A 12,112-nucleotide genomic window follows, 5' to 3' on the forward strand; every position below is an offset into this window, starting at 1 on the left:
TGTGTGTGACATCCTTGTCTAGTTTTGGTATCAGGGTGATGGTGGCCTCATAGAATGAGTTTGGGAGTGTTCCTCCCTCTGATATATTTTGGAAGAGTTTGAGAAGGATGGGTGTTAGCTCTTCTCTAAATGTTTGATAGAATTCTCCTGTGAATCCATCTGGTCCTGGGCTTTTGTTTGTAGGGAGATTTTTTTTTTTTTTTTTTTTTTTGCGGTACGCGGGCTTCTCACTGTTGTGGCCTCTCCCGTTGCAAAGCACAGGCTCCGGATGCGCAGGCTCAGCGGCCATGGCTCACGGGCCCAGCCACTCCACGGCATGTGGGATCTTCTCGGACCGGGGCATGACCCTGTGTCCCCTGCATCGGCAGGCGGACTCTCAACCACTGCGCCACCAGGGAAGCCCCTGTTGGAAGATTTTTATTCACAGTCTCAATTTCATTGCTTGTGATTAGTCTGTTTATATTTTCTGTTTGTTCCTGGTTCAGTCTCAGAAGGTTGTGCTTTTCTAAGCATGCATCCATTTCTTCCAGGTTGTCCATTTTATTGGCATATAGTTGCTTGTAGTAATCTCTCATGATCCTTTTTATTTCTGCAGTGTCAGTTGTTACTTCTCCTTTTTCATTTCTAATTCTACTGATTTGAGTCTTTTACCTTTTTTTTCTTGATGAGTCTGAATAATGGTTTATCAATTTTGTTTATCTTCTCAGAAAACCAGCTTTTATTTTTATTTATCTTTGCTATCGTTTCCTTCATTTCTTTTTCATTTATTTCTCATCTGATCTTTATGATTTCTTTCCTTCTGCTAACTTTGGGGTTTTTTTGTTCTTATTTGTCTAAGTGCGTTATGTGTAAGGTTAGGTTGTTTATTTGAGATGTTTCTTGTTTCTTGAGGTAGGATTGTATTGCTGTAAACTTCGCTTTTAGAACTGCTTTTTCTGCATACTATAGGTTTTGGGTCGTCGTGTTTTCATTGTCATTTGTTTCTAGGTATTTTTGGATTTCCTCTTTGATTTCTTCAGTGATCTCTTGGTTATTTAGTAGTGTACTGTTTAGCCTCCATGTGTTTGTACTTTTTACAGTTTTTTTTCTTGTAATTGATATCTAGTCTCATAGCTTTGTGGTCAGAAAAGATCCTTGATATGATTTCAATTTTCTTAAATTTACGAAGGCTTGATTTGTGAATCAAGATATCTGTCCTGGCGAATGTTCCGTGAGCACTTAAGAAGAAAGTGTATTCTGTTGTTTTTGGATGGAATGTCCTATAAATATCAATTAAGTCCATCTTGTTTAATGTGTCATTTAAAGCTTGTGTTCCCTTATTACTTTCATTTTGGATGATCTGTCCATTGGTGAAAGTAGGGTGTTAATATCCCCTACTATGATTGTGTTACTGTCGATTTCCCCTTTTATGGCTGTTAGCATTTGCCTTATGTATTGAGGTGCTTCTATGTTGGGTGCATAAATATTTACCATTGTTGTATCTTCTTGGATTGATCCCTTGATCATTATGTAGTGTCCTTCTTTGTCTCTTGTAATAGTGTCTATTTTGTTTGATATGAGAATTGCTACTCCAGCTTTGTTTTGATTTCCATATGGAATATCTTTTTCCATCCCCTCAATTTCATTCGGTATGTGTCCCTATGTCTGAAGTGGGTCTTTTGTAGACATCATATATATGGGTCTTGTTTTTGTATCCATTCAGCCAGTCTCTGTCTTTTGGTTGGAGCATTTAATCCATTTATGTTTAAGGTAATTATCAATATGTGTGTTCCTATTACCACTTTCTTAATTGTTTTGGGTTTGTTATTGTAGGTCTTTTCCTTCTCTTGTGTTTCCTGCCTAGAGAAGTTCCTTTAGCATTTGTTGTAAAGCTGGTTTGGTGGTGCTGAATTCTCTTAGCTTTTGCCTGTCTGTAAAGGTTTTAATTTCTCTGTCGAATCTGAATGAGATCCTTGCTGGGTAGAGTCATCTTGGTTGTACATTTTTCCCTTTCATCACTCTAAATATGTCCTGCCACACCCTTCTGTCTTGCAATTTCTGCTAAAAGATCAGCTGTTAACCTTATGGTGATTCCCTTGTATGATATTTGTTGCTTTTCCTTGCTGCTTTTAATATGTTTTCTTTGTATTTAATTTTTGATAGTTTGATTAATATGTGTCTTGGCGTGTTTCTCCTTGGATTTATCTTGTATGGGACTCTCTGCACTTCCTGGACTTGACTGACTATTCCCTTTCCCATATTAGGGCAGTTTTCAAGTATAATCTCTTCAAATATTTCTCAGTCCCTTTCTTTTTCTCTTCTTCTTCTGGGACCCCTATAATTCGAATGTTGGTGTGTTTAATGTTGTCCCAGAAGTCTCTCAGACTGTCCTCAATTCTTTTTTTTTTTTTTTTTTTTTTTAATTTTTTATTTATTTTATTTATTTATTTTTGGCTGCATTGGGTCTTCGTTGCTGCATGCGGGCTTTCTCCAGTTAGGGCGATCGGGGGCTACTCTTCGCTGCGGTGCGCAGGCTTCTCATTGTGGTGGCTTCTCTTGCTGTGGAACACAGGCTCCAGGCACACGGACTTCACTAGTTGTGGCACGCAGGCTCAGTAGTTGTGGCTCACGGGCTCTAGAGCACAGGCTCAGAAGTTGTGGCTCATAGGCTTAGTCGCTCCGCGCATGTGGGATCTTCCCGGACCAGGGCCCGAACCCGTGTCCCCTGCATTGGCAGGCGGACTCCCAACCACTGCGCCACCAAGGAAGCCCTGTCCTCAATTCTTTTCATTCTTTTTTCTTTATTCTGTTCTGTGGCAGTTTATTCCACTATTTTATCTTCCAGGTCACTTATCCGTTCTTCTGCCTCAGTTATTCTGCTATTGATTCCTTCTAGAGAATTTTAAATTTCATTTATTGTGTTGTTCATCATTGTTTGCTGTTTAGTTCTTCTAGGTCCTTTTTAAACATTTCTTGTATTTTCTCTATTCTGTTTCCAAGATTTTGGATCATCTTTACTCTCATTACTCTGAATTCTTTTTCAGGTAGACTGCCTGTTTGCTCTTCATTTGTTTGGTCTGGTGGGTTTTTACCTTGCTCCTTCATCTGCTGTGTATTTCTCTGTCTTCTCATTTTGCTTAGCTTACTGTGTTTGGAGTCTCCTTTTCGCAGGCTGCACGTTTGTAGTTCCCATTGTTTTTTGTGTCTGTACCCAGTGCGTAAGCTTGGTTCAGTGGGTTGTGTAGGGTTCCTGGTGGAGGGCCTGGTGCCTGTGTTCTGGTGGATGAGGCTGGATCTTGTCTTTATGGTGGGCAGGACCACGTCCAGTGGTGTGTTTTGGTGTGTCTGTGAGCTTATTATGATTTAAGACAGCCTCTCTGCTAATGGGTGGGGTTGTGTTCTTGTCTTGCTAGTTGTTTGGCATGGGGTGTCCAGCACTGGAGCTTGCGGGTCATTGAGTGGAGCTGGGTCTTAGTGTTGAGACAGAGATCTCCGGGAGTGCTCTCACTGATTGATACTACATGGGGTTGGGAGGTCTCTGGTGGTCCAGTGTCCTCAACTCTGCTCTCCCACCTCAGAGGCTTAGGCCTGACACCCGGCCAGAGCACCAAGACCCTGTCAGCCACACGGCCAGGTACCTGGGGAGTTTCTTGCCTTTTGGGAAGTCTGAGGTCTTCTGCCAGCATTCAGTAGGTGTTCTGTGGGAACTGTTCAACATGTAGATGTATTTTTGATGTATTTGTGGGGAGGAAGGTGATCTCCACGTCTTACTCCTCCGCCATCTTGACGGTCCTCTCACTTTCTTTTGGATTGATCTCTTATTTTTTATTGATCCATTTTTTCCTCTGTTAGTTTTGGAATTATATAGTCTTTTAATAGAATTTTCTTTTCATACTTTGAATATATCCTTGTTCTGTCTTCTGGCTTTCATTATTACTTTAAGAAGTTAAATTATAATCTTACTGTTTCTTTGGTCTTTATTCTGGTCTTCTAGGGGTGACAATGCCTTTTTTCCCCCTTTGTTCAAGTTTTATTTGGTGTTTTTGTTGGTATGACACTTGGATTTTGGTTGCATTTTTTATAAGTAAATTTTTCTTTTTACTCTATAATGCAGTGTATAGTATTCTGATATGTATAGTAAACAAAGTAAGACCCTTTAGAATATTTATGAATGATACATGTAATTTGGATTTATACATTAAATCGCAGGGCATAATTGATTGGAAGGAAAAAAGTTGGATCAGGCATGTTGGGTGAGAGAACCAGATGTTACATAACACGGCAAACATGCATCTTGTTTGAAGGGCAACTACAGCATGTGTAACATTGGCTGTGGTTCCTCTGAGGTGATGGATCTGTTATTCAAGAGATTGTGTTGTCTTTAACTCCTTTTGAGCTCCTTTTGAGACATCAGTTCTCCACCTCTTCTTTTTTTCTTTTTTGGCTAAGTGTATTTTTCTTTGTCTATACTTTTCTTAGGATTTGTTGACCTTCTTGAAACGTGGGTTGATGTCTTTTCTTAGTTTTGGAAACTCAGTCACTATCTATCCAAATTTATTTTCTGTCCATTTCTTCTAGGATTCTAAATATATGTATACTGTACCCTTCTCTAACCGTATCCTCTATGTCTCTTACCTTCTCTTCTGTATTTTTTTTTTTTTTTTACTTTCTTTGTTTCTTTTTTGTATAGTTTTACATAGTTTCTTCCTATCTAGTTTCCAGTTTACTGTCGTTCTTGAGTTGGGTCTAATATGCAGCTGAACTCATTTATTATTTTTCTTTTGCATAGTCTTTTTTTAATTTTTAAAAACATTATATTTTTATACAATTTTTAAAGATTACTTTCCATTTACAGTTATTACAAAATATTGGCTATATACCCTGTTTTGCACAGTACATCCTTGAGCCTATCTTACAGCCAGTAGTTTGTGCCTCCTGTTCCCGCATCCCTCCCCTACCATGGTAATCACTAGTTTGTTCTCTATATCTGTGAGTCTGCTTCTTTTTTGTTATATTCACTTGTCTGTTTCATTTTTTAGATTCCACATGTAAGTGATGTTATACAATATTTGTATTTCTCTGTCTGACTTATTTCACTTAGCATAATGCCCTCCAAGTCCATCCATGTTGCTGCAAATGGAAAAATTTCGGTCTTTTTCATGGCTGATTGGTATTGCATTAAGTATATATACCACACCTTCTTTATTCATTCATCTGTTGATGGACACTTACTTTGGGTCCATATCTTGGCAGTTGTAAATAACGTCGCTATGAATACTGGGTGGGGTGCATGTATCTTTTCAAATTAATGTTTTTGGGTTTTTTTGGATATATATCCAGGAGTGGAATTGCTGGGTCATATGGTAGTTCTATTTTTATTTTTTTAAGAAACCTCTATACTGTTTTTCACAGTGGCTGTACCAAATTACATTCCCACCAACAGTGTACAAGGATTGTATACTCTATTTTTAAATGATATTCATTCTTTTCTAAAATCTGTATTTTGCTTTTTATAGTTTCCGGTTATCTCCTGAATTTTCAAGCTTGATACTTATATCTTGGAACAAAATAACCATAGTTTTTTATAAGTCACATTTGCTAATTCCCCTATTAGATGTCCCTTTGGATGCTTCAATTGTCTGTTGTTTCTGCTGTTTCTTCATTATGTTGTGTATGTCCTCATGTGCTTGGTTGTCTTTGATTGGTGGACATTATATTTGAAACATAATTTATGGAAGTTATTGATAGCTAGGAATGATTTTCCTCCAGAGAGGATGTTCATTTGCTTCTTCTAAGCCTCTGGGATGCTAACTTCCAAGATTATCTTTATACTATTTCAGAGATAAAGATTTATATTAGCTGTACAAAAGACAGGAAGCCAAACTGCAGTTCATGCAAGGGCTGATTTATTTCAGGATCACCTGTGCTCCTAGGGTGCAATTCTTTTAAGATTCCAGCCCAAGGCACCATAGTGCTTATCCTTAGTAGGTCCTGGCATTGGATATTTTACCCTGAGATTTGTGAGGCCGTCAAGCACTCTGGTAAGCAGATACCCTCAAGCAAATGTGACCTAAATTCAAGACTCATGTCTCTGGATTTCCATCTTTGCCCAATTCTTGGCCTACAAATTTCTCGCTATCTTGTTTGCTTTTTGATGCTTTTGAATTTATTTTTCTTTTGGTTTGTTTTTTGATTTATGTTGGTTTCAGCTTTTTAAGTAGTCATTAATGGGAGGGTTATTTTGAATTATCCAGCCTGCTATAGCCAGAAGCAGAAACACCTACTTTATATTCTTCACATATTAACTTTAGAGAGACTCTGTAGCTATATAGTAGCTGTCCAATATAGTAGCCCTTAGCCCCATATAATTGTTGAGCACTTAAAATGTGGCTAGTTTGAATTGAGATGTGCTGTGAATATAATATATATGCCAAATTTCTAAGACTGACTGCAAATAAAATCACGTAAAATATTGCATTAATAATTTTTATATTAATTACATGTTGAAATGATAATGTTTTGGATGCATTGGGTTAAATAAAATATATTAAAACTGATTCATCTCTTCCTTTTTACTTTTTTAATGTGACTATTAGAAAATTTAAAATTACATAGTGTATGGCTTGCATTTATGGTTTGTATTATATTTCTTTTGGATAGTATAGCTATATAGTAAAGTTGTTGAGAACACATGCTCTATAGCCTGAATTTGATTCCTGGCTTTACTTTTTACTAGAAGTGTAATCCTGGGATATTTTCTTAATTTGCTCTTAATTTTCTCTTCTGTAGAATGAGAATAACAGTAATATCTATTTCAAAAATAAATTGTGAAGGTAAAACAAGATAAAGAAGGTAAAGCACTTAACATAATGGACAACTTACAGTAGTGTTGATACAAATTTAGCCATTATTTGTGTTTTTGTTATTACAGTATCAGATTTTATAGTTAAATGGGTATTTTCTTTCTCTCCTTTAACATTTTTCCCTTCACCCATAGTAATAAAGAGTTCTTAAAGCTAGACACCATAATTTGACTGGGGATGTAACATCTGTAAGAGGGGAAGAATATGTCAGAGGCAAATGCTCATTAGCTGCAGAAACTTCTTAATGCTTCTCCAAAGTAACATCGCCTAAAATACCTCTATGAACTATGTAGCAAGTACATAACCAAGTTTTAACTGTAGTCCAGAAAGGAATCACACAGCCAAGAGGTGGTGTGTAGGAGACAATATTTTTCCAGGACTTGAAAACTGGACTCTAGTCCTAATTCTGCCTCTGTGTTCAGCTGGACTCTAGTTTCCATATTGTAAAATTGTGAAGTTGAATTGAATGATCACATAAGCCCCTTAGGGTTCCGTGAATTTTACATCTAAAATGCTTATGTATCACATATTTTTAATCCACAGTCCAATTATCTTTAGGTTTCCCAGCTCACATGGGGATGATAAGAGTGGACATAAAGTTAAATGAAGTATAGAGTCATGATAGGATAGAGGTATAACTTTTTGATTCACCCACAGAATCTTACAAGATGCTTTAGGTGGTAGCTAAACTTTTTTTTTTCAGAATTAGCTTTAATTTTAAGAATACAATAGATAATTTAGATTGTATTAAGGTACCGTATAGCTAGGAATCATGGTTATAGTTTAATAGAAAGGTTTCTGGACTTGTAAGAATACCTGGGTTTTAACCTGAGCTTTGCTGCTAGATAATTAAGTAAATCCTGAACAAATTTTTTTTGTGTGTGGTACGCGGGCCTCTCACTGTTGTGGCCTCTCCTGTTGTGGAGCACAGGCTCTGGACGCGCAGGCTCAGCGGCCATGGCTCACGGGCCCAGCCGCTCCACGGCATGTGGGATCTTCCCAGACTGGGGCACGAACCAGTGTCCCCTGCATTGGCAGGTGGACTCCCAACCACTGCGCCACCAGCGAAGCCCCTGAACAAATTTTGTTTTTATTTCTCTATGTGTAATAATGTGGAATGTAATAATATGGACTATATCATTTCACTCATAGTAGGCACTTGAAAAATTGAAGAAATCAATACTTTTCTGTCTACTGTACAGGATTTGCATTAGTGTCTGTGAAAGTACATTAGGGGAAAAGAATTTAAAATATTATATGACTAGAGATCTGTAATTTTAAAATAAGCATCATATATAGATCATTCTTACAAGCTCTGTTTAATTGTAAAAGAAGAATTGGTTTTTATGTTTTTCAAAGTCTAGACCATTGAAAAAGATGAAAAGCTCCCCAGTTTATTTTATGAAGCTAGCACAAACTTAAACCTGTTAGAATACGTTTAAACCTAGTGAAGATAGTATAGACACACACACTGTTCATGTATGCATCCATGCACACACACACACATTCATATACTCACACAGATGTACTAAAATTCCAAATAAAATATTAGCAAATTGAATCCCACAGTGTATTAAAAAATTGTATATATTGACCAAGGAGGGTCTATCTCAGAAATATTAAAATGGCCCTATACCATGAAATTTGCCCATAATTTATTATATCAATACATTCGAGAACAATTTATAAATTATGCCAACAGGTGATTTTTAACAGCAGAGAAAGTCATTTCATAAAAATCTAGCAACTTCAGAGAGCAATTCAAAGTAAAACAACAGTGAGATAACATGTAGTACTGGCAGTATATGGGGAAATGGAAACTCAGACTTTAGTGGTAGTGTGAGTTGTTAAGCCTTTTGAGGAAGAACTGATAATAGCTATTGAAATAAAAATACATATTATCATTTGAGTGAGTACTCTAACTTTGGGGAATCATTCCTACAAAATGTAGTATAATAGTATATGCTAGAACACTAATATATACTGTTACCATATATTAGGGTTTATAGTCTAGTACATTTGTTTCATAGTTTGTAATAACTAAAAACTGGAAACAACATGAATGATTTTAATCACTGGAGGAGTGATCGAATAAATTATACTACATCAGTACTATGGAATATGGTACAGTCATTGACCAGGAGGGATATCCATTATGATATTGTTAAGTTGGGGACTGGAAGTTTGTCAATTGTAGATTATTGTGCATAATGTAATTCGTTTTTTATAAAAAGAAAAGCTGTATATGCTAATGTTTGTATGAGCAATAAGTATGTGAAAGGACTGAGTTAAGAGAATTGGTAGGATTGGTGAAGTGGGGAAAACTAACACAACATTGTTAATCAGCTATACTCCAATATAAAATAAAAAGTCATTAAGTTTTTCTTGATGTGTTTCTGCAGTGTTTCATTTATTGTGAAGAGCATTTGTTACCTTTGTAATAATCACATTTAATGAAGGAAAAAATGCTAAATAAACTCAGAGTATGATGATGTGAGCTCTAAAGAAGCTGGATTTGGCCAGAGACATGAAAAAACAGAAAAGTATTAATACATACTGTATGTTGTAGAGAATACTTCTGATTTCCATTGAAAGCCATTATCACAAATTACCTCTGAAAATAAAGATATTTTATATTAAGAGATGGTGGCTTTAATGATTTTTTTTTCTTTTACAGCAACTCCGCTCCAATATCCGAGAAATGGAGAAACTTTGTTTGAAAGTCCAAAAGGATGACCTTGGACTTCTGAAGAGAATGATAGATCCTGTTAAAGAAGAAGCATCAGCAGCAACAGCAGAATTTCTTCAACTCCATCTGGAATCTGTAGAAGAACTTAAGAAACAATTTAATGATGAAGAAACTTTATTACAGCCTTCTTTGACCAGATCCATGACTGTTGGTGGTAATGTACTAAGTCTTATTCTTGATCATAGTATAGTAATGCAGTTAATTAAGTTTACCTCATTGTATTGATATTGCAGATTATATATAAATCTCCAGGGATCACCTCCTAGTCCAGTATGCTGAATTCTTGGACTCTGAGTGTGCTTGGAAATGCATATCCTAAAAGTTTTACAGGGTAAAAAAATTGAGGCTATGCTGTATAGTGAGGAACTTAAAGGCTTCAAGGACCTATTTGTGCATATATTAAAAATAAATTTTAAAATGTTTCCTAAGGAGAATGTCATCCTTGTTTGCAGAGTACTCCTCCCTCATCTCCAGGTGCAGGAGTGGCCTAGGTAGGCATGCTTCTTTCTTAGGCATTCTGGTTTTCAGAGGGCATGTTAGATCTGTCTCCCAGAAAAGTCTGCATTGGGGGTCATGCCATTAACTTTTATGAAGTGATACTCTAAGAAAGAGGCCAATGAAACTTGTCATGATAACTCTTCTAAGGATGTAATTGATAATTGTTGATTGCATTGTATAGTGTCTGTGTAAGGAACCCTGAAAACAATTCTTGGTTTAATAGGTAGTAGTACTTCAAAGCAATTAATCTTTTTTTTTTTTTTTTTTGCGGTACGTGGGCCTCTCACTGTTGTGGCCTCTCGCGTTGTGGAGCACAGGCTCCGGACGCGCAGCCTCAGCGGCCATGGCTCACAGGCCCAGCTGCTCCGCGGCATGTGGGATCTTCCCGGACTGGGGCACGAACCCGTGTCCCCTGCATCGGCAGGCGGACTCCCAACCACTGCACCACCAGGGAAGCCCCAATTAATCTTTTTTATTCTTCTGGGTATTGAATGGCATAACTAATAAGATTTCTCTACTTGAATTGTTTACTGGAATACTTAAATCTAAATTTTTTAATTTGCAAAAGCCCAAATTTTGAACTTTCTTGGCTTTGTTTTATGATTGCTGTCCTTGTATTTCCGTTTTTGTTTTAGAGTTTCTCTTTTTAATTTATGCCATCTTGTTACAGTTTATATGTGTTCTAAGCCACCTTAAAACTTTATGGAAAAGATGCAGTATAAATAAATTACAAATTAGAATACAATCTGAGAGATGTTACAGCTGACCTGTTTTCCTCTTTTTATTTACCTAGGAGTTAGGAGGCTCCTGTATCACTCCCTGTCTCCAAAACCAGATTATTTTTAACGCTGTATTTTCAGTGCTAATGATCCAGTTTTACAGGGAAATTTTTGTAAAATATAGAAGAAACATTTAGGCCATCATGCAGAGTTTCTGGGTAATCTTGCTTTTATTGCCTCCTTAGTACCTAAGCACATAATACATAGTACTTGGCACATAGTGGACCATTAATAAATGTTTTAGAAATATGAATGAATAAACATCTTTTTAGAGACAATTTTATAATTTCAGATGTGGTCTAATCACTTCACTCTGTCGATAACCACTACCTAGCAACACTGCCTTAAGTGTTGTTCTGGGGAGAAGGAAATGTTAGCACTCAACCTTGGTCGAAGAGTGTTTGGGACGAATGCTTTTTGATAGTTTGTAGTTACTGTTTGCATCATCTTGTTCATATGTAATTATCACCTCCATAATGATGCAGCTTAATGCTGTTCTTACCATGTAGTGCAAACCTATACTTTATGTTTGTGTATAGAGAAACTGGGCCTTATAAGTTCCATGAGATTAAGGAGTCATCTTATCTACCAGACATTGTGACAGTTGTGATGACAGTAATAACACTGATAATGTTGGATTTTCTGGAAAGAGTCACTGGCATCAGTCTCTTCTGCTATTTAGTTTGTTTTGTTTGTTTTTTTGTTTTTTTTGCGGTATGCGGGCCTCTCACTGTTGTGGCCTCTCCCGTTGCGGAGCACAGACTCCAGACGCGCAGGCTCAGCGGCCATGGCTCACGGGCCTAGCCCCTCCGCGGCATGTGGGATCTTCCCGGACCGGGGTACGAACCCACGTTCCCTGCATCGGCAGGTGGACTCTCAACCACTGCGCCACCAGGGAAGCCCTGCTATTTAGTTTTGAATTGCTATCACCAGCAATTCCCTAGAAAACAAAAATTTTGAGTTCTGTTTAAGTATTCTAGCTTTAATTTGCATTTTAGTATTGCATTGTTTGTGTTTCTACCAGTAGGATTGTTTGGGCTCAACAAATTTGGATTTATATGTCATCAGAGGAATTGGGTGATTATTAGAAAAAGGTAGTTTACCCAGTTTGCTGGCAATTAACTTTCTCTGTAGGGAGCTGACTGGTGTTAAAAAAGAAATGTTGGCAAAATTTGAGGAAGCATGTGTACGGAGGAAGTGAAGAAGATTGGGGCAGAGCCAGAGGATGAGGGAGAAGAAATAGG

At 37.2% G+C, this 12,112-nt stretch overlaps 1 protein-coding gene across 4 annotated transcripts in view; it reads left to right on the plus strand.

The window, feature by feature from the left end:
- The window catches only part of STX17 (syntaxin 17), an 85,348-nt gene that overhangs the window by 51,602 nt on the left and 21,634 nt on the right, over positions 1-12,112 (plus strand). For all 4 annotated transcript variants that reach the window (XM_082619737.1, XM_082619736.1, XM_082619735.1 and 1 more), the window contains exon 4: positions 9,520-9,745. In XM_082619737.1, coding sequence (XP_082475863.1) covers positions 9,520-9,745 — 226 coding nt within the window. The remainder of the gene's footprint in view (positions 1-9,519; positions 9,746-12,112) is intronic.

This window comes from Mesoplodon mirus (genome assembly GCF_964341445.2).
Source record: "Mesoplodon mirus genome assembly, chromosome: 1".
NCBI classification, from domain to species: domain Eukaryota; kingdom Metazoa; phylum Chordata; class Mammalia; order Artiodactyla; family Ziphiidae; genus Mesoplodon; species Mesoplodon mirus.